Source organism: Bos grunniens, chromosome 12 (genome assembly GCF_055505025.1).
Source record: "Bos grunniens cultivar Pamir isolate PY7600 chromosome 12, Bosgru_T2T1.0, whole genome shotgun sequence".
NCBI lineage: Eukaryota > Metazoa > Chordata > Mammalia > Artiodactyla > Bovidae > Bos > Bos grunniens.
This window is the reverse complement of record NC_141176.1, coordinates 13,643,165-13,666,006: the sequence shown is the minus strand read 5'-3', so window position 1 is coordinate 13,666,006 and position 22,842 is coordinate 13,643,165. Positions and strand designations below refer to the sequence as shown.

Sequence of the window (22,842 nt, the reverse complement as noted above, 5' to 3'; positions counted from 1 at the left end):
CATTGTCTTCTTCAAGAACCTTGTCTGTGTGTGCAATGCAATACTCCCTAGGACTTAGTACCCAAATGCTGCTAAGGAGATGAATCCGTACAAATCTAATTGAAATGCTGCTCCCTTGGTCTTAGTGAGGTCTGAAATCAAGAATGGGCTAGATGACTTTGATGGGAAAAGCTAAAAATGTCTTAATGTGCCTGTTTAAATGGGTCTTCCTAGTGAGGGATTTACCACAAGGTGTATAGAGCTGGCTTGTGTTTCTTTATAAACTAGGCCCTGAGCTGTGTTGCAAATCCAAGAGTACTGACAGCCTCCTCTGTTTCTTCTTTATTTTCTTAATTTACCTAATTTAGAGTTGTATTTTCCACTGTTGGGAAATCCAGTCTTAAACATGGAGACCTTGCTTCTCCATGGATCGAACCAAGACCAGCTGTTGAATCCATCCCTTTGGAGATCCATCAGTTCAGTAATGGCTGAGTTCTCCACCCTCAGTTCCTTGTGTTTCTTTTATCAAGCCTTTATGGTCTTTATGGTCTTCCAGAGAACCATAAATAGTTTCCATTTCTGGGTTTATAGATTAGATTTTGAGTTATACCTATCATTTTTTTTTTCCAGCCTCAGGAAATCTCCCAGTTCCTTTAAAGGAGGGCTTCCCAGGTGATGGTAGTGGTAAAGAACCCACCTGCCAATGCAGAAGACCTAAGAGACATGAGTTCTATCCCTGGGTGGGGAAGATCCCCATGGCAACTCACTCCAGTATTCTTGCCTGGAGAATCCCCATGGACAGAGGAGCGTGGTGGGCTACAGTCCATAGGGTCACAAATAGTCGGACACAACTAAAGCAATGTAGCAAGAAGCTTTAGTTGATTATTTAGAAAGCTTCCCTAAAATGAACTGGTCCAGAACCAAGGCCTGGACACTACATGTTCTCAGATGGCATGACTGATGCTTCTGGCGATGCTGCTGGGATGGGCAAGAGAGGAGGGAGGAGGGGGTGCAGGACTTGCCAGAGATGATGACTCGCGTTTCCCATTTCTACTGTGTCTCTAGCAATACTGAATAACTTGGTTCCCATCCAGAGGTAAAGCTTGGAGAACCTTTATTTAACTTCCTGCTTTGGCCCCACAGGTATCTAGTGACAACTCCTTAAACTTTTATAAAGAAAAGCTAATGGCTTGTTAATATCGGCTACCACTAAGATGGTTCTAAATACTGTCCTAGGGAAAAAGACTCATGTCTGGATTAGGGTTTCTAATCTGACCTTAGAGACATATCTAGAAATCACATGAGCATTTTCCCCTTAGCTTTATGAGCAAAATAGTTTCAGTAAGAAGTTTCTGCACCCAAAATATCCAGGTTACTCTCTTGAATCCGTAGAGCATGAGCAAAGGTCAGGAATCACTGATGAATAGTACTTCAAAGTTAACCTGCTTTGAGGAAGTATGATATCATTAGTGAGTACTGGTTCCAGTTTTTAAGGTTCTTATTTCTCCTCATTTATCAATAACAGAACAGTAGAAATGTCAAAGAAGTATACTAGCTATTCTCAGTTCTAGAGGATAAATTCATTCAAGGTACATTTGATGCTGGGACAGATAGAGGGCAAGAGGAGAAGGGGACAACAGAGGATGAGATGGATGGATGACATCATCAACTCAATGGACGTGAGTCTGAGCAAACTCCAGGAGACAGTGAAGGACAGGGAAGCCTGGTGTGTTGCAGTTCACAGGGTCACAAAGAGCCAGATGACTTAGCCACTGAACAACGTTTTTTTTTTTTTAACTTGTTTCTTTGGCTGCCCCGGGTCTTTTAGTTCTAGCATGTGAGATCTTCGATCTTTGAGGCAGCACACTGGATCTAGTTCCCTGAGCAGGGATGGAACCCGGGTCCCCTGCATTGGGAGTTCGCAGTCTTAGCCACTGTACCACCAGGAAGGCCCCTCAACATACATTTACTGTAAATGTATACTATACTCCTGCTGCTGAACCTGAACACACAAATATTGTCTAAGGGAAGAGTTCCTTGGGGGTAGAGACCCAAGATTGGGGCTGAGGGACTGTAAGGAGGAGGGATGCCAGCATCACAGAGGCAAGAAAAGCAGCCACTCCAGGTCCTCCTGTCTCCGGTATCCCTAAATTTCCTCCTTCATATCTTCCTCTCTTTAGGCCCAGAGTTGTCAGTCACTCCCCCTCGGCCCCACCCCACTCTCTTCTAGACCACACTGTCCATCCTGTTGGGCGCATTTAACTTCATGGCACACCCCCAAGGGTATTCAGAGGAGAAGCTGGGTTACCCAGGAGATGCTGATGATTCTTTGTCCCATAGGGATATTAATGTGAAAAATGTTGTTTTCTCTATTTGCTGGAGCCCCTGTGACACCTGTAAGACTGCTCAAGCCCGTCCACCTTCTGAGATGCCCCCATGTCCCATGGGACGCTTACAGTCCTGTCACCCACAGGCTGCCGCGCCACACCGCTCCCCGTCTCAGCCCCACCGTCTCCCCTGTGCTCGGCTCACAGCAAAGCCAGATCAGTCAGTCTGCTGCCTAAGTGGATGTCCCACCAGGGAAAGGAATGCCCATCCCCCTCTTGCAGGACCCCTCCAGTCTCTCCAGGCTGCTCTCTTGAGGTGCCTCCTCCCTCCCTGGAAGCATCCCACTTGAGAGGAAAAGCAGAGAGCTTCTCACTGGGAACACCCTCGCCTTCCCACAAAGCCAGCACTGGCTGCCCCTCCCTTCCCTGTCCACCGCCTTTCCCCCTTACAGGGGCTGGGGGTCTGCCCACCATTTGTCGGAAGCTCTTCTCTGGAAAGCAGTGGACACTGAACCACTCGTCCTCAGCCTGGGACAGCAGAGAAGCACCACTCACCATCCTGAAATAGAAGCAATTCCCCATGAGAATTCTGCCCCCTCTCTCCCACCTAAGGAATGCAAATCAAAGTATTATTTTTTTTAAAGACTTCTAATTTACTTTCTAAGTAAATCATTCACAAGCTTCTATACTGGTGACAGAATTACAGTGCCACCTCACCAAATTTGAGAATTTCAGGCACAGGGAAATAGTTCAAACACAAAGTAGCAAATGAAGCAGTAGGAGAGGGACAAAACAATTCCACTTAAGTATATTAAAAATGGCTGTTTGCCATTAAAAAAAAGAATGAGAGAGTGCCATCTGCAGCAACATGGGTGGATCTAGAGCTTGTCACACTAAGGGAGTGTGAAGGAGAAATATCGTATGACATCCCTTATATGTGGCATCTAAAAAGAAATTATACACATGAACTTGCAACACAGAAAGAGACTCACATACTTAGAGAATGAACTTATGGTTGCCTGTACACACTGCTCTATGTAAAATGGATAATCAGCAAGGACCGCTGTAGAGCACATGGAACTCTGCTCAGTATTATGTGACAGCCTGGATGGGACGGAAGTTAGGGGGAGGATGGGTACAGATATATATAAATGTCTGAATCCCTTTGCTGTTCACCTGAAACTATCACAACATGTTTAATCACCTGAACCCCAATACAAAATAAAAAGTTTTTTAAAATGGCTGTTTGCCACTTAGATTAAAACTACCATTGCTACCTGCTATCTGAAACTGCTCGGTGGCGTTCAGAGGGCTCTGGAGCTCTAGTCCTTTATGTCTCAACACAGAAAGAATCAGCAAGAGGCAAAGTGATGGGTAAGAAGTGATTCACTAGAATACTTCCCATGGGAGGCTTACAAGCAGGTGGGCAAGAGGTTTCGAGCCCCAAGAACTTAGAGAGCTACAGTTTTAAAGGAAAAGTAGGGAGCGGGAAAGGACTACCTTCTTCCTCATTCTTGAGTAGACATTACGCTTCCATCATCAGTTCCTCCTCTATGTTGGTGGAGAGGGGGGACATCTCCTTGTACCTCATGATCCAAGGAGGTTACTGTCACGGCAGTATGGAAAAAATTATTTCAGGTCTCACAATGAGGATCTTTCACTTTGAAATGACGCCTTTCCATAAATTATTTTTTAGGTGTGCAGAGAGCATAGATGTCCTAGAGGTCATTAATTTATAGCGGTCTCCCATACTTTTTCCTTTATCTACAGTCCCCTAGTGGGATTAACTATTTAATCAACTGTTCTGTCCCTTTACTCCATCCCTAACTTATCATCACCATTATTTCAGAGAAGGACATTTTAAGAAAAGAAGAAGAAGAAGAACATAATATCAGAATAAAACAGTAGCTCTTTTTATTTCAGGGAAAAGTTCAATCTCTGAAAACTGAGATTTTAGCTTTATGGAAAAGTGTTTCTATGTTCCCCATTTCACTGTCCAAGAAAGCACCCACTAAAGTGCTCTGAGGACCAGTCTTAAGAGTATTTGTGTAGACCTCTTGGTTCTCTGTTCTCAGCCTAAGGATAAACTGGGAAATTTTTCTTTAAAAACTGACACTCATCCGGAGCATTCCAAGCATCTCACGGGAGCCCAGGGGGCCATGAGATCCTATCCCAGGGCAGTCCCAGGACACCCTGCAGTCGATAAGATGACCATGACCAGTTGCATACCAGTGTGGGTCTTTCCTTTGACCTTTGGCTCTCAAGCACCAAAGCGTCACAATAAACAGAACATCAGGGGCCTCATCCACAAACGTGATTCATCTCAAAGCCTGTTCCAAAGAGAAGCCAAAAACGTCAGTCTGAACATGGTTTCTTAAAAACAGGAGTATACAGCCCGTGGGGTCAACATTCTCATTTTCCCTGTTTTAATTTTGGATGTAGGAGCAGGGAGGTAGGAGGGTGATGCTTTTCCTTCAGCCCTAACACCGACATTCAGCTTTTCATTTGTCAGTGCAATGTTGACAGTTGAATTTCACGATGGAAAAAGCCCTCTGATTTATAATCAGACTCCAGCCAAACCATCCATTCCCAGGCCTTTTAAAATGATCTTGTAAATTACAGCAGAGAGGGGAGAGCGGGCTGGCTCCCTTGAAACAACAGCAACAGCCAGGGGGAAATAGCAGAGGATTTGTGCTTCCTTCAGTGGCAGTGAGGGAAAAGAGGGACTAAATATTTCCTGTAACTAGCATTGGTAATTACCAGGGGAATTGGAGGCAGCGTGCTCTCTGGCACAGCCGCAGGAGCCATTTTCATATTGCGAAGTCCATCGAGGGGGAGGAAGGGGATCACTTGATCCTTCCAATAACTACAATTTTATATTGGTAAATCAAGCATAAAATTGGTAGTTGAAATGCTGCCAGAAGCCTCTGTTTGGAAATACCTTTATTCATCTGTGTATTTTCTCAGTCTTGCTTTTCTAACTACGGTCTTTCCAGGAGACAATGTTCTGTTGGCCACGCTACTATTACTGTCTTCAAAACAGGCTATTACTGAATGCTTGCCGAGCACGGATACAAGGGGCAAGACCACGACTCGGCCCTGACAAAGCTGTCACTGGGGTCAGATGACAATATTCGCCTGAGATTTTTACTTGCCTCTCAATAACATCCATTTGCCCTCTTCATTTCAGGCATCATATCCACATTTCTTCACGTCCATCCTTTCGGAGCCAATATAGAATATCTCTGGTCGTACATGCAGCAGCTGGACTCCAAGGTAAGTCCTTTTTCTCAACTGGCATTGCGAAAACTTAGGACGTTGGTTGCTGGCTGCAGGTTGAACCCGTGTGATCTGTGTTAGGGATATAACAGCGGATGGAGGTCTGTCTGTATTTCTTCACAAGAACTCAGTTTCTGGCAGAGAATGTCTTCTTTTCCTTGCTTTTGTCCCTTTGGAAAGAAAAGCCGTTATCGAAAATGACGCTGACTTTAAGCAGACATCAAATGACTTTGAGCAGCATATGAGGGATTTGAAAGTGCAGTTTGGTTTGAAAGTCCGCACAAGGGAGATACAAGGTCAGGGCAGCTAATGGGGCATTACCCTTCGGCCGCGTCCTCCCAGAACTCTATGCTAAAGGCTCAACACAATAGAGGAAAATCACCTCAAATTACATAAAGATCTGATACAACTCTCAAAAAAACTGTGTTAGCAGTGGTATTTAGCATCATTCCCCAAATGGAAAAAAAATGACTACAAAAGTTCTCAGCTATGCACCTCGAGAGGCACACCCAGGTCAGGACATTACTCCTCTCTTCTCAGAGGCTAGTTTTCCTCCTCTGCAGACAGCTGCGCTCCTAGCCCATAGAGGCATTTGTGCGCCAAAAAAGAAGAGACAAAAAGCTCAGTATAAGTATCAGATCCTGGTGAAGGGTGAGAGGGGCCTCTGTTGAAATAAGTTCAGTTCAGTCGCTCAGTCATGTCTGACTCTTTGCGACCCCATGGACTGCAGCACGCCAGGCCTCCCTATCCATCACCAACTCCCGGAGTTCACTCAAACTCATATGCATTGAGTTAGTGATGCCATCCAACCATCTCATCCTCTGTCATCCCCTTCTCCTCCTGCCTTCAGTCTTTCCCAGCATAAGGGTCTTTTCAAATGAGTCAGCTCTTTGCATCAGGTGGCCAAAGTATTGGAGCTTCAGCTTCAACATCAGTCCTTCCAATGAACACCCAGGACTAATCTCCTTTAGGATGGACTGGTTGGATTTCCTTGCTGTCCAAGGAACTCTCAAGAGTCTTCTCCAACACCACAGTTCAAAAGCATCAATTCTTCTGCACTCAGCTTTCTTTATAGTCCAACTTTCACATCCATGCACGACTACTGAAAAAGCCATAGCTTTAACTAGACAGACCTTTGTCGGCAAAGTAATGTTTCTGCTTTTGAATATGCTGTCTAGGTTGGTCGTAACTTTTCTTCCAAGGAGCAAGCGTCTTTTAATTTCATGGCTGCAGTCACCATCTGCAGTGATTTTGGAGTGATTTTGAAGTGATTTATTCACTGTCGAAATAAAGTAGTAGCATTAACCAGGACTGCCTCAGGCAGCCCTGGAAGGGACAGAGATGCTGGGCCTGTCACTGGGCAGCCTGCTAAGTGTCCTTCTGGGAAGGCCAATGGAAATAAGCAGGTCTTACATTGAGGGCAGTAAGGTTCATGGGGTGTACAGGACTGGGTCCATGGCCTGCAGCTCTCTGACCTCAGTACACGTCAGTCATCCTGACTCTTCAGTTTCAGTGGTCAGGATCGACTGTAGGGTTGCATTGTCATCTTCTCTTGATGCAGATGATCAAACCAGTGCACGATCCCACAAACGATTGACCTTTCTCACGGGGCCTTACACTTCACCTTCAAGAGAAATAAGCTGGAACAAAAGGTGGTTTGCAGTCATAGAGATCCATGCCCTCTTGAGTCTCCTGCAGCTGAGGACAGGGTGGACCGGCCCTGTGGAAGGAGGGGATTGTAAGGGTCTTTCTGTAACTTTTTAAAAAAAATGATTTCGTTTTGGCGGTACTGGGTCTTCGCTGCTGCATGGGCTTTGTCTAGCTGGCGGCAAGTGGGGGCCACCCTTTGCTGCCGTGTTGAGTCCTCTCACTGTTGAAGCTTCTCTTACTACAGAGCGTGGGCTCTCAGGTGCATGGGCTTCAGTAGCTGCGGTTCCCGGACCCTAGAGCACAGGCTCAGTAGTTACAGCACACGGGCTTAGTCGCTCTGCAGCATTTGGGATCTCCCGGGTCCAGAGATCAAACTCACATCTCCTGCGCTCGCAGGTGGATTCTTTACCACCGAGCCACCAGGGAAGCCTGATGATTGGAAGAGTCTCGATATTCAGAATCATGGCACTGCCCTCCCTGTGGTCTCCCCTCACTTGGAAGGGGTTGGGCTCGAGGTACAGAAAACACTCTTGTGAATTCAGAAGAGAGGAGGAGGAGCAATACAACGTGCCTTTGTTGAAAGCAGCCTTTGAAGGGCTTCTTGGCTGTGTTTTCCTTCTCCAGTGTCATCCTTCCTGATATCACCACTACCTTTGTCTGGAGGAGTAAATGAAACACCGCCCGCACCAGTGTTCTTGGCATAGAATGAGCCCTCAAGAAATGATTCCTGTTGTTGCTATCATCCTTCCCTCGGACTGTTGACATTTCTCTCCTTCCCTTTCTAGAAACCCCAAGCGGGAAGCCTTTTGAGAAAGCAGTGGTCGCTTCACTAGGAACCCATTTGTTAGCTGTGTAATCACGGCAGGGCGCTAGTCCGACGTGCGCGCCCGTGAGGCGTGCGTGAGCCCGTGCGCGGACATCCGGGTATGGTCACTTACATGATGGTGAGCAGCTCAGGAGTTCTTGTTCCACTCTCACCCTCAAGGCAGGGTCCATCACCCCCTTGCTCAGCTGAGATCTGTGTGGTCTCCCTCACTGAGGAGAGAAGTCATACACCTGGTCTCCGGCCCTTGGATGGCGGACTTTTCCAGAAGGGGAATTCCATTTCCTCTCAGACTCGTAGTTTCATTTTAGAAGACAGCGTTACCCTCACAGAGAAAACACATGGCATCTCCTCCAGACAGCCCTCCATCTCCTGGCTCAAATGCTTAGTGGGACTGTCAAATTCTTTACTCATGTCTAAGGTAAAAAGTATCTATCTATCTATCTATCTATCTATATAAACATTCAGTTCAGTTCAGTCCAGTCGCTCAGTCGTGTCCGACTCTTTGCAACCCCCTGGACTGCAGCACGCCAGGCCTCCCTGTCCATCACCAACTCCCAAAGTTCACTCAAACTCATGTGCATCGAGTCAGTGATGCCATTCAGCCATCTCATCCTCTGTCATCCCCTTCTCCTCCTGCCCCCAAGCCCTCCCAGCATCAGGGTCTTTTCCAGTGAGTCAACTCTTCGCATGAGGTGGCCAAAGTATTGGAGTTTCAGCTTCGACATCAGTCCTTCCAATGAATACCCAGGACTGATCTCCTTCAGAATGGACTGGTTGGATCTCCTTGCAGTCCAAGGGACTCTCAAGAGTCTTATCCAACACCACAGTTCAAAAGCATCAATTCTTCGGAGCTCACCTTTCTTCACAGTCCAACTCTCACATCTATATATGACCACTGGAAAAACCATAGCCTTGACTAGACGAACCTTTGTTGGTAAAGTAATGTCTCTGCTTTTGAATATGCTATCTAGGTTGGTCATAACTTTCCTTCCAAGGAGTAAGCGTCTTTTAATTTCATGGCTACAGTCACCATCTGCAGTGATTTTGGAGCCCCAAAAAATAGTCTGACACTGTTTCCACTGTTTCCCCATCTATTTCCCATGAAGTGATGGGACCGGATGCCATGATCTTAGTTTTCTGAATGTTGAGCTTTAAGCAAACTTTTTCACTCTCCTATATATAAACATGTATTTATATAAATATAATATACATATTATATAAATATTTATACATATATTAATGTACATAAATATTAAAATAAATCCATACATAGATATTATAATATATAAATATTTATACATAAATATTAAAAACAAAATATTTATACATAAATACAAAACAAAATATTTATACATAAATATAAAACATAAAATATACATAAGTATAAACAAATATTTGTACATAAATATAAAACATTTTAATATTTATATATAAAATTTAAATATGGCACCCCACTCCAGTATTCTTGCCTGGAAAATCCCATGGACAGAGGAGCCTGGTAGGCTACAGTCCATGGAGTCAAAAGAGTCAAACACGACTGAGTGACTTCACTTTCACTTTATATTAAAAAAAGTGTTCTGACTAAAACTCCTGGGTGCCAAGGACTGGACCAAATATTCTTTCTAACCCAGTGAGGCTGAGAGGATATTTAAGACTTTTAATCCAGAGAGCAGATTACGGCTTTAGACTGGAATCCCACAGCCCCAGAATCTTAGCAGATAGTAAATCGAGGAGTGGTTTGTCCTCTAGGTGTCCTCCAGGGCCCTGTCGTCGCATCTGCTACCAGGAGGCTCAGGACCCTGCAGGGCCGCGGCCCTGCCGCTGACATTCTCCTGCACAGTGGCCTGGTTAATCCTGCTAGTTAATCCTGGTTAGCTCCCGGCACCCACTCTGGTTAATCAGGACAAGCTGAGTGTCACAGTTCCCCCCACCCACTCCAGAGTTTTGGTGAATGTTGCATGAAGATGGGGAATTCAGCCTGGCTTCCACAGCTCGGGACGTTTGCTGACTCTGCTGAGAGGGCGCCTGCTTTTTACTATTTGTTCGTTTGGTTGTTCACCTGGCTGCGTTGAGTCTCAGCTGCAGCACACAGGATCTTCGCTGCATCGTGCAGAATCTCTTGCTGGCGGCACATGAACTCTCTAGTCGTGGCATTTGGGCTCGGAAGTTGCAGCACTTGGGTTTAGTTGCTCTGTGGCATGTGGGATCTTAATTCCCTGACCAGGGATTGAACCCAAGTCCCCTGCATGACAAGGTGGATTTTTTAACCACTAGACCACCAAGGGAAGTCCTGAGAGGGCTTTGTAGAAATTCTACTTAGCACAGTATTGTTTCCTTGAGATCAGACAGAGTCACCATCACCACTGCTGTTAAGATAACATTTCGATTCTGCCTTGCCCTGTTTTGATGGGCTTTCCTGGTGGCTCAGATGGTAAAGAAGGCATTTGCAATAATGCAAGATATCTGGGTTAGATCCCTAGGTCAGGAAGATCCCTGGAGAAGGAAATGGCAACTCGCTCCCATATTCTTGCCTGGAGAATCCCATGGATGGAGGAGCCTGGCGGGCTACAATCCATGGGGTCACAAAGAGTCAGACACGACTGAGTGACTCAGCACACACATGCAGACAGGAACAAGGAAAGCAGCTTCCGTCCAGTCTGTAGCAGAGCTGTTTTTCTTAGGAGTTCCCTGAAGGCCACAGATGAGGATATGGATGGTCAGAAATGGAAGGAGAGACAGGAATTAATTTAAGTTAGGATGGGCATGTACATTGCACAGGGGTCCCTAAAACTGTGTATCCCCAAATAGTCCATTTTCCGGTTAAATACTTTTTCTGCCCTTTTTTTTTTTTTTTTTTTTCTTTCCTGCCTCTTCTAAACCACTCACTCTCATTTGCTCAGCTCTCTTATGTCACAAACATATGACCAAGTCAGAAAGATGCATTCAGAGGAAGACAGTGCCAGAGTGGTTGGGGGGAGATGGCTTCCTGAAGCTTTACTGAGTCAAAACTCATGCCCCGGGCACAGGCAGGTAATCTTTTCCAAACGGGCAACACTATCTTGAAAATGCTTTATGATCAATACCTAGAATATCTCATATCAGCCCAGAGCCTTTTGAGCTCACTGGCTTATCCTAAGCCTTGCAGATGTCACATCTGAGCATCAGCAGATGAATATTTTCTGTCTAACAGTGAAGAGGGGGGAAACCTCTGATCTTCCCCCAGTACTGTCTAAGAGATTCAGACCCAGTTCTCCAAGTGTCTCTGGCTCCCCACCTACATGCCAGCAGCCTCTTCCTAAAACTCATAAAGTGAACAATTTGATTCTGAGACCAGACTCGATATAATGGGGCCACAGAGGCTAATTTTTTTTAGAAAGAGCTGCCATTTGGGACATGACACCATGTTTGGTAACAGACTTGGGTGCTCATGACATGTTCCTTTCCCACCAGAGGGGAAAACCATTTGCATCTGTATACTGGAAGCATTCCTGTGAAATAGATAAAATATCTTGTCAGTTCCAAGGAGGTGCAAAATAGACCTTAATTGGAGAGCATTCTTCCCTATATGATAGCTGGACGGTAAGGTTGGAGAAAATGTTCCAAATAGTGTTTGTGAGATTGCCTACCTGAATAATCTTTTTTTTTTTTTTTGTAGATTTTTTTCACTGTGGACCATTTTTAAAGTCTTTATTGAAAATTGTTGCAATATTGCTTCTGTTTTATGTTTTGGGTTTTTTTCAGCCGCAAAGCATGTGGAATCTCAGGTGGTTCAGATGTAAAGAATCTGCCTGCAGTGCGGGAGACCTGGGTTCAATCCCTGGGTCGGGAAGAGCCCCTGGAGGAGGGCATGGCAGCCCACTCCAGTATTCTTGCCTGGGGAATCCCATGGACAGAGGAGCCTTGCGGGCTACAGTCCATGGGGTTGCAAAGAGTCGGACACGACTCAGCAACTGACCCTTTCACATGGGATCTTAATTCCCCAACCGGGGCTCGAACCCAGTACCCCCTGCACTGGAAGGTGAAGTCTTCACCACTGGGCCACCGGAGAAGTCCCCCTACCTGAATAATCTTTAATATTACGTATATTCTGGTGTTCTCCTGAGTAGCCACCTGAGTGAGTGAGTGTTCTGTTGCTTAGACAGGCTATCATGAATGTGTTTTCCAGACGTCACAGCGCCTCTAGAAAAGCATGTGGCATAGGAAGGTTTGGAGGTAAGGAGACTTCCATCTGGCCGCATGAAAAGCAGAAAGGGAGTTATAACTGAAGCGGGTACCAGGGACCCAGTGACTACTTGGTTAAGTCACTGCTTTTTTTTTTTTACAAACTCCGTGTTTCCTATGGACAAGGCAGAATGGGGAGTGGCCAGGGTACAAAAGAAATCTAAGGAAGGACGCTGCTCTCAAAAAGCTCGTAGTCTCAATGAGCAAATGGTGTATTTATGAAGGAACTTGAGAGTCAGAGGTGAACTAATGAGATGTTCCCTCGGTAGGGTGGGCAGACAAGGAGCGCAACAGGGGTTGGAGAAGGGCAAGGTGCGTGCGGATCATGACCAGCAGGGGCGCCCGCGAGTCCGTGCTGGTTCTCATGGCTCCTCTGGGGCGCCTGAGCGGTCCTCACCACCTCTCTCCCCTTTCTCCCCTCCTTCCTCTCTCCCCTTTCTCCCCTCCTTCCTCTCTCCATTTCCCTCCAGATCTTTCCTCTTCTCCTTCTGGTTCTTTCCTTCTGTTCTCTTCTTCCTGCTTTCCTGTGCTTTACCTCACACCTCCTCGCCTTCCTCCCTGATCCTCTGCCTCCCAGCCCTTTCCTTCTCTTTCCCCCAGGTCCTCACTTCCGTTTATCGTCTTTCCCTTTTCCCCTCTCCCGTTTCTTGCTGTGTCCTGCCTCCCTCCCCACCCACACTCTGCATGTCTCTCTGCGGATATTCGATATTCGCTGCAAGGCATCTGTGTGGCGTGTAGCGACACCGTGCCCTGCCCAGGGATGTGAAGGATGAGTAAGATCTCAACGTGCAGGAAAGGCTAACAGTCAGTTCATTCCACAAAAAGAAAAAAGATTTTTGCAGTTGGCTTCTCTTGACTCTCCAGCCTTGACAAAGCCTATGTGGGTGTCTCTTCAGTCCCCCAAAATGAAAACCCCTTCTCCACTGGCCTCCCTTGGCTGACTGATATGGGACACAGAGCCAACCATCCCCGATGATAAAATTTATTTATGCCTTCCTGTGTCCGTGTATACATGTGCTTAGTGGCCTGGCAAGGAGGCAGTGGGCTTGAACCAGAGTCAGCAAACCAGAAAATAAAGCAAGTACATCTTACAGATGACCTCTGCCTCTCACAAACCACCATCACACAAGCCCCTTGGTTAGAGCCTTTATTCCTTCTCATCCTTTCTTTTCCTTCTAATTAGAGCAAATCAATCCTTTCTCAAAGAATAAACGTTAGAAAATTTTAAACAGAAGTGAGGGGGAGCCACTGACAACATCGAAGAATAAAAAGACACACAGACCCCAGTTTCCCGGAATAAAAACCAGCTGGGTAAGAGGAAATAAAAGCATCATGTTTATGACAACCCTCCCCAGTTGCCAGAGCACCAACATGTGGTGTATGGGAAAATGAGATTTCACAGTCACAGCACGTTTCTGACCTATATCATAACGCCACACGGGATTCTCTTAGCTTCGTGTATCTGATTCGTCTCATAGTATCCTTGTGAGAAAGCGAATGCGGTGCTGGAAAGCCGGGCTGGATGCAGCATCAGGAGCCCAGCGCGGAGCTCCAGCCTCTCCACGTACCAGCTGGGCCGGCAGCAGCCCTGCCCTGGACCCCAGGGTTCCATCCGTGACCCACAGGTGCTCAGGGAGAATCCCCGGCCTCAGAAGGGGTCTGGGGAAGGGAATCCTGCACACCTGGCCGGGAGATGGGTCCCTCTGGCTCTGATCGCAGCCAGTGAGCGCTGAGTGCTGTGTCTTTGTGATGATTCCATGACGCTTCCAGTTCTGAAGACCACGAAATGACTGAGAGGAAGAGAAAGGATACCGTGAAGGCAGGATCATAACGGCTGGCATGTTTTAATAAGGAAGAGAAGAAAAAAAGAATTAAAGTGAAGAAATTTGTAGGTTAACATTCTTCTTCAGCCATACACTAAAACAGAAGGACAAATTTTCTCTTGAATTTGTCTTGAAAATCCCCAAATGTCACATGTCATATAGGTTGTTTTATCAGGAAGGGAAAAGGTTTAAAAACCATCAAAATAATAACATGAAGCAGTTTCTCCTTGCTGTTTCTTCTCACATGAGATATAAACATCTTTAAGGGAATGGCTCTAGAATCTAGCTGAGCACCTTATTAGTAAATGAATTTTTTTTTCCTGGCATCAGGCTCCTTTTAATTGCTTCCCCAATACTGTTGTCCTTTGGTATCTGCAGGTGACTGGCTCAAAGAAACCCTGTGGTTACCAAAATCCACAGATGCTCAAATCCTTTATATTCACATAAAATGACTTGGTCTTTGCAAGTAACATACACAGCAACGTCCTTGCCCTATTTATTTTGTTGTGCCCAGTCTTAGCTGAGGCATGTGGGATCTTCAATCTTCGCTGCAGCACACAGGATCTTTAGTTGTGATATGTGGGATCTGGTTCCCTGACCAAGGCTCGAACCCAGGCTCCCTGCATCAGGAGCTCAGAGTCTAGCCGCTGGACCACCAGGGAAGCCCTGATCCTCTCTATACTTTTAACTATCTCTAGATTATTCACAATAATATCTCACTGTGTGTTTTTTTTTTTCTCTTGATTAGTGATGTTAAACACCTTTTCATGTATCTGTTGGCCATCTGTATGTCATCTTTGGAAAACGTTCAGATCCTCACTCATTTTTTCGATTGGATTCCTAGGTTTTTTGCTACTGATTTTGTGAGTTCTTTGTACATTGTGAATATTAACCCTTTATCAGACATATGACTTGCAGTATTTTTCCTATTCGGTAGATTGCCTTTTCATTTTGCAGAGCTTTTTATTTATTTTTTAATGGGTATTTTAGATAAGATTTCATTTGAGGTGCCTGTGCTATAATTGTATCCCTGTCCATATTATAATATTTACACCATCCTGGCTGAATCAGGCCGTTACCTTGCAGTATCAACAGCAACTGGCAGTTAACTACTTCTTTTTTTTTTTTCTCACCACCCTAGACTCTTTACCTACTTTTTTTTTTTTTAATAGCATTTACTGCTCAGATATATTTTATTTTATTTTGTTTTTTAAATTTTATTTTTAAAATTTACAATATTGGATTAGTTTTGCCAAATATTGAAATGAATCCGCCACAGGTATACCTGTGTTCCCCATCCTGAACCCTCCTCCCTTCTCCCTCCCCATACCCTCCGTCTGGGTCGTTCCAGTGCACCAGCCCCAAGCATCCAGTATCGTGCATAGTTAACTACTTCTGAAGACACCAATGGTTGTTATAATCATTTCTGGCTAACTGGTTATTCCAGCTAAGTAATCATGAGAATTTCAAATGCCAGTTTCACTACTATTTAGATGTGTGACTTCAGACAACTCACTTAACATCTCTGTACCTTAGCTTCACTGCCTACAGAATGGGTTTTTTATGTGTATTAAATGGCTTAATAGATGAAAAGCATTTACAGCAGTATCTGGCACATAGTAAGTGCTGCCTAGTGTTGGCTGCCATTTGTTTTGAGCTTAAAAGTGCGCAAAAGACCTATCACATTCTCTCAGTTTGAGATCTCCGCCACAACCTCGTGGACAGGTGAATTTTAAAGGCCTGCCCAAAACCCAGTGTTAGCGTGTGCTGGGGCAACACTGCAGCAGAAGTCCTTAGAGCATCCGATGAGTTTCCTTCCAATTCCTTTCCTGCGAGTGAGAAAATGCCCAAAGACACTTGGTGACTTAGGCAAGATGGTGGCGGTGGTTGTTCAGTCGCTCGGTCACGTCTGACTCTTTTGCAACCCCATGGACTGTAGCCCACCAGGCTCCTCTGTCCATGGGATTCTCCAGGCAAGAATCCTGAAGTCAAGTGACAGTTCCTTCTCCAGGGGATCTCCTTGATCCCACGATCGAACTGACATCTCCTGCTTGGCAGGGAGAATCTTTACCGTTGAGCCAGCCTGGAAGCCAGGCAAGATGGTAAAGCAGGTTAATGGTCATTCGTGACTGGAAAGTGAACTTCTGCGTCTGCATTTCTTCCTTCTAGCAAGTGAACGGCTGATTTGCCTGTTTAGATAACTTTTTGATGAGACAGTGCACTTGAAGCACGGACCCAGTCTCAGGACGTGGTGCCGCCTCTCCACTGCCTCTTGCCGACCTCTGCTTCCTTTGTGGTTGAAGTCTAGGCTCAGGTCAGAAGCTACCATAGGAGACAACGTGTTGCTGCTTTTCAGCACAGAGTTTGACCCACCAGTCACCGAAGACCTGATGTGAGCATGCAGGATTCGATCAGCATTGCTGAAATTCGGATAGAGAGAGAAATTGAACCTGTGCCAGGCCCTGTGTTACATTTTACACACAATCCTAATAATAACACTACTCTCCACAGTGGCTGTACCAACTTACATTCCCATCAGCAGTGTGGGAGGGCTCCCTTCTGTCCGCACCTTCTCCAACATTTGTTATTTGTAGTTTTTTGAATCATGGCCATTCTGACCAGTGTGAGGTGATACTTCATTGTAACTTTGATTTGCATTTCTCTAATTAGTGATGTTGAGCGTCTTTCCATATACCAATTGTCCATCTGTACTTCTTCTTTGGAGAAATATCTGTTTAGACCTTCTGCCCATGTTCCGATTGGGTTGTTGTTTACTACTATTAGATGAGCTGTTTGTGTCTTTTCTGAATTAAGCCCTTGTCGGTCACATTGTTTGCAAATATTTTCCCCCATTCTGTATGTAGTCTTTTCATTTTGTTTATAGTTTCCTTTGCTGTACAAAAGCTTTTAAGTTTAATTAGGTCCCACTTGCTTTTATTTCTATTGTATTGAGAGATTAAGCTAAGAAAACATCGGTATAATTTATGTCAGAAAATGTTTTGCCTGTATTCTTCCTAGGATTTTTATGGTGTCATTTTGAGTTTATTTTTGCATACGGTGTGAGAGAGGTGTGAGGGAGTGATCTGACTTCATGGATTTATATGCAGCTGTCCAGCTTTCCCAACACCACTTGCTGAAGAAACTGTCTTTCCTCCCTTACAGTCTTGCCTCCTTTGTCGAAAATTGACCACAGGTGTGTGGGTTTATTTCTGGGCTGTTATCCATGTCTGTTTTTGTTTATCCATGTCTATTTCTGTTATCCATGTCTACCATACCATTTTGATTATTGAAGCTTTCTATTGTCTTGGGCAAACTGCAGGAGATGGTGAGGAACAGGGAGGCCTGGCATGCTGCAGTCTATGGGGCTGCAAAGAGCAGGACACCACCTGGCGATGAACAGCTACTGCTGCCTGAAATCTAGGAGGGTTAATCTTCCTGCTTTGTTCTTTTCCCCAGGGTTGCTTTGGCAATTCCGAGTCTTTCATGGTTCCATATAGACTTTAGGATTCTTTGTTCTGTGGGTAATTTGACAGGAATCATATTAAATCTGCAGATTGTCTTGGACAGTATGCCTTTTTAATCATCCTGATTATTAATAAAACCCTAGAGCATGTGGTATCTTTCTGTTTCTTTGAATCATCTTCAATTGTCTCATTATTCTCAGCATGTAAATCTTTCACCTCCTAAGTCAGGTTTATTCGTAAGTATTTTTTATATGATTTTTTCAAAGGGATTTTTGTTCTTTTACTTTCCCTTTCTGATATTTCATTGTTAGTGCAAAGTAAAAAAATGCAACAGATTTCTGTACATCAATTTGTATTCTGCTGCTGCTAAGTCACTTCAGTTGTGTCCGACTCTGTGTGACCCCATAGACGGCAGCCCACCAGGCTCCTCCGTCCCTGGGATTCTCCACACAAGAACGATGGAGTGGGTTGCCATTTCCTTCTCCAGTGTGTGAAAGTGAAAAGTGAAGTCACTCGGTCGTGTCCAACTCTTAGTGACCCCATGGACTGGCAGCCCACCAGGCTCCTCCATCCATGGGATTTTCCAGGCAAGAGTACTGGAGTGGGGTGCCATTGCCTTCTCCTGTATTCTGCTACTTTATTGTATTATTTTATTAATTTTAGTCATTTTTGTGTGGTCTTTTTAGGGTTTTCTATATATAGCATCATGTCATATGCATATAGTGACAGTTTGACATCTTTTCTCCCAATTTGGATACATTTTATTTCTTTTGTCTGTTGTGGCCTTGGAAGGAAAGTTATGACCAACCTAGACAGCATATTAAAAACCAGAGATATTTCTTTGTCAACAAAGGTCCATCTAGTCAAGGCTATGTTTTTTCCAGTAGTCATGTATGGATGTGAGAGTTGGACTATAAAGAAAGCTGAGTGCAGAAGAATTGATGCTTTTGAACTGTGGTGTTGGAGAAGACTCTTGAGAGTCCCTTGGACTGCAAGGAGATCCAACCAGTCCATTCTGAAGGAGATCAGTCCTGGGTGTTCATTGGAAAGACTGATGTTGAAGTTGAAACTCCAATATTTTGGCCACCTGATGCGAAGAGCTGACTCATTTGAAAAGACCCTGATGTTGGGAAAGATTGAGGGCAGGAGGAGAAGGGGACGACAGAGGATGAGATGGTTCGATGGCATCACCAACTCAATGGACATAGGTTTGGGTGAACTCTGGGAATTGATGATGGACAGGGAGGCCTGGCATGCTGTAGTTCATGGGGTTGCAAAGAGTTGGACACGACTGAGCGGCTGAACTGAACTGAACTGTGGCTAGAACTTACAAAACTATGTTGAATAGAAGTGGTGAGACTGTATATATCCTCCTTGTCTTGTTCCTGATCTGAGAGGAAATGCTTTCAAGAGTTTCACCACTGAGTATGATGTTAGCCGTGGGTTTGTCATAAATGGCCTTTATTATGTTGAAGCATGTTCCGTCTGTGCCCACTTTCTGGAGAGTTTTTATCATAAAAGAAGGCTGAATTTTTTCAAAATGTTTTTCTGCACTTATTGATATCATGTGGTTTGTATTCTTCAATTTGTTAATAAGTTATTGACCACAGACATATTATTACACAACGTTATTGAGATATTTTAATGTTCATTTGCTTAACAATCACCAGCAACAGGTGTTAGTCCCTGCAAAAATCCCCCAGGCAATAATGTATTAATATGGTATATCATACTCATCCACACTGTGGATATTGAAAAACCCTCGCATCCCTGGGATAAATCCCATTTGATCATAGTGTATGATCCTTTTAATGTACTGTTGGAGTTGGTTTGCTAGTATTTTCTTGAGGATGTTTCCATCTCTGTTCATCGGTGATACTGGCCGATAATCTTCTCTTCTGTGGTATCTTTGTCTAACTCTGGTATCAGGTTGATAGTGGCCTTGTAGAATGAGTTCAAGAGTGTTCCCTTCTTGAAATTCTTTGGACAAGTTTCAGAAGAACAGGTATTAACTCTTCCAAAGTGTCTGAAAGTAGTCTGTGAAGCCACCTGCTGCTGGACTTTTGTTGTTGAGAATTTTTAAATTACTGATTCAATTTCAGTAGTGGTAATTGGTCCATTATTTTCTATTTCATCCTGGTTCAGTCTTCGGAGATTTTCTTTTGACTTTCTATGAATTTGTCCATTTCTTCTAGTCTGTACATTTTACAGGTGTAGGGCTTCGAAGGTGGCTCAGCTGGTCAAGAACCCACCTGCCAATACAGGAGACGTAAGATACAAAGGTTCGGTCCCTGGGTTGAGAAGATCCCCTGGAGAAGGGCACGGCAACCCACTCCACTATTCTTGCTTGGAGAATCCCATGGACAGAGGAGCCTGGGTGGGCTACAGCCCTTAGGGTCACACAGAGTCAGACATGACCAAGGTGACTTCGCACACAGTAACTTGTAACAGTCCTTTATGACCGTCTGTATTTCTGTGCTGACAGTCTGACTTCTCCTTTTTCATCTCTGATGTTATTGACCTGCGTGCCCTCTCTTTTTTTCTTGATGAATCTGCCAAAAGGTTTATCAATTTTGTTTATTCAAAGAACCAGCTTTTAGTTTGATCTTTTCTGTTGTGTTTGTAATCTCTATTTCATTTATTTCTGATCTTATTTCTTTCCTCCTACTAGCTTTAGGTATTGTTTGTTCTTCTTGCTTCCTGATGTAAGACTGTATTGCTATAAACGTCCCTCTTAGAACGGCTTTTGCTGTGTCCCATAGGTTTTGAATCATCGTGCTTTTGTTTTCATTTGTATCTAGGTATTTTTTTATTTCTTTTTTTATTTCTTCAGTGATCCATTGGTTGTTTAGAAGCATCTTGTTTAGCCTCCACATGACTGTGTTTCCAGCTTCTTTTTTTTGGTAATTGATTCTAATCTCATAGTGCTGTGCTCAGAAAAGATGCTTGATATGATTGCAATTTTCTTAAATTTACTGAGGTTTACTTTGTGCCAAGCCTGTGATCAGTCCTAGAGAATGTTCCATGTGCACTTGAGAAGAATGTGTATTCTATTGCTTTTGAATGAAATGCTCTTTAAATATCAACTAAGTCCAATTGGTATAAATGTGTCCTTTAAGGCCTGTACTTCCTTATTGGTTTTCTATCTGGATGATCTGTCCAGTGATGAAACTGGAGTGTTAAAAGCCCCCAGCCATTATTATGTTGCTATCAGTTTCTCCTTTTATGTCTGTGAACATTTGCTTTATATATCGAGGTACTCCTATGTTGGGTGCGTATATATATAGTTACAACTGTTGTATCTTCTCTTGGATTGATCCCTTGATTGTTATGTAGTGTCCTTCTTTGTCTCTTGTAACATGCCTTTTATTTTAAAGTCTATTTTGTGCAATACGAGTATTCCTACTCTAGCTTTCTTTTGATTTCCATTTGCATGGAATATCTTTTTCCATCCCCTGACAGTCTGCATGTGTCTCTAGGTCTGAAGTGGGTCTCTTATAGACAGCATATATATGGGTCTTGTTGTATTTAGCCAGTCTGTATCTTTTGGTTGGATCCTTTTATCTATTTACATTTAAGGTAGTTATTGATATGTATGTTCTTACTGCCATTTTGTTAATTGTTTTGGATTTGTTTTTGTAGGTCTTTTTCCTTCTTTTATTCTCTTATCCTATGATTTGATGGATATCTTTGCTGTTGTGTTGGGATTCATTTTTCTTTTTTGCCTAAAAATATATATTATAGTTTTTTACTGGCAGTTACCATGAGGTTTTGATATATAGCATTCTGTGTACACACACACACATGTATATATACATACACATGATTATTTTAAATTGCTGATCTCTTAATTTCAAATGCATTTCAAATATCCTGCATTTGTACTCTCCTCTCCTGTTACTAGTTTAGATATAGTTGTGTGTGGATGATTTCCTACCTTTACCGTTGTCTGCCTTTACTGGTGAGCTTTCCCATTTCATAATTTTCTTGTTTCTAGTTGTGGCCTTTTCCTTTCCACCTACTGGAGTTCTTCTGGCATTTCGTGTAGAGCTGGTTTGGTGGTGCTGAGTTCTCTTGGCATCTGCCTGTCTGTACAGCTTTGGATTCCTCTGTCAAATCTGAATGAGTGCCTTGCTGGGTAGAATTTTCTCAGTTGTAGCTTTTTCCATTCATCACTTTAATTATATCATGCCACTCCCTTCTGACCTGGAGTTTCTGCTGAAAAAAATTAGCTGATAACCTTATGGGGATTCCTGTGTATGTTATTTGTTGCTTTTCTCTTGTTGACTTAATATTTTTGTCAGTTTGATTAGTATACATCTTGGTATGTTGTTCGTCCTCGGGTTTATCCTGCCTGGGACTTTCTTACTGGATTTGGGTGACTGTTTCCTTCCCCATGTTAAGGAAGTTTTCAACTATTCTCTTTTTGAATATCTTCTCAGGCCCTAAGCCTTCTGGAACCCCGATCATGCAAACATTAGTACATCTGATGTTGTCCCAGAGATCTCTTAAACTGTCCTCTTTTCATTATCTTTTTTTTTTTCTTTATTCTATTCTGTGGCAGTGATTTCCATGACTTTCTTCCAGCTCACTTATCCGTTCTTTTGCCTCGTTTTTTTCTGCTATTGATTCTACTTTTTTCATCTCAGTTACTGTATTCATCGACTCTTGTTCTTTATATTTTCTAGCTCTTTATTAAAAATTTGTAACTTCTCACTCTGCATTCATTCTTTCCCTGAGTTCTTGGGTCATCCCTACCGTCATTACTCTGAACTCTTTCTTGCGTGGATTGCCTATCTCCAGGTCACTTAGTTGTCCTTCTATGGTTTTATCTTGTTTCTTCATCTGAAACATATTCCTCTACCATCTCACGTCTCAATTTCTAACTGTATGCTGTAACAACAACTCAGTCACTCAGTCATGTCTGACTCTCTGTGACCCCATAGACTGCAGCACACCAGGCTTCCCTGTTCATCATCTCCCTGAGTTTACTGAAACTCATGTCCATCGAGTCAGTCATGCCATCCAACCATCTCATCCTCTGTCACCCCTTCTGTCCTCAGTCTTGCCCAGCATCAAGGTCTTTTTCCAGTGAGTTGGCTTTTCACATCAGGTGGCCAAATATTGGAGCTCCAGTTTAGCAGCACATTTTTATGTAAGTGGAAAGTTATGTTTCTCGACTTTGGAGAAGTGGCATTGTATAGGGGCTGTCCTTCATGTCCTAGCAGTACACACCCCCTCTTGTCCAAGGGCCAGGGACCAGCTGGTCCCAG

The 22,842-nt window shown here is 43.9% G+C and overlaps 1 protein-coding gene and 1 long non-coding RNA gene across 11 annotated transcripts in view; one reads left to right on the top strand and one right to left on the bottom strand.

The window, feature by feature from the left end:
* Positions 1-22,842, top strand: part of ENOX1 (ecto-NOX disulfide-thiol exchanger 1) — a 513,658-nt gene that overhangs the window by 486,620 nt on the left and 4,196 nt on the right. For 9 of the 10 annotated variants that reach the window (XM_086328859.1, XM_086328858.1, XM_086328857.1 and 6 more), the window contains one exon: positions 5,497-5,582. In XM_086328859.1, coding sequence (XP_086184985.1) covers positions 5,497-5,582 — 86 coding nt within the window. Of the gene's footprint in view, positions 1-5,496; positions 5,583-16,274; positions 16,449-22,842 lie in introns of those variants that run through there. The other variant, XM_086328861.1, reaches the window with a different exon arrangement.
* Positions 13,417-22,842, bottom strand: part of LOC147361387 (uncharacterized) — a 58,573-nt gene continuing 49,147 nt past the window's right edge. The window contains exon 3 of the long non-coding RNA XR_015137826.1: positions 13,417-14,072. This is a non-coding gene — a long non-coding RNA (uncharacterized LOC147361387). The remainder of the gene's footprint in view (positions 14,073-22,842) is intronic.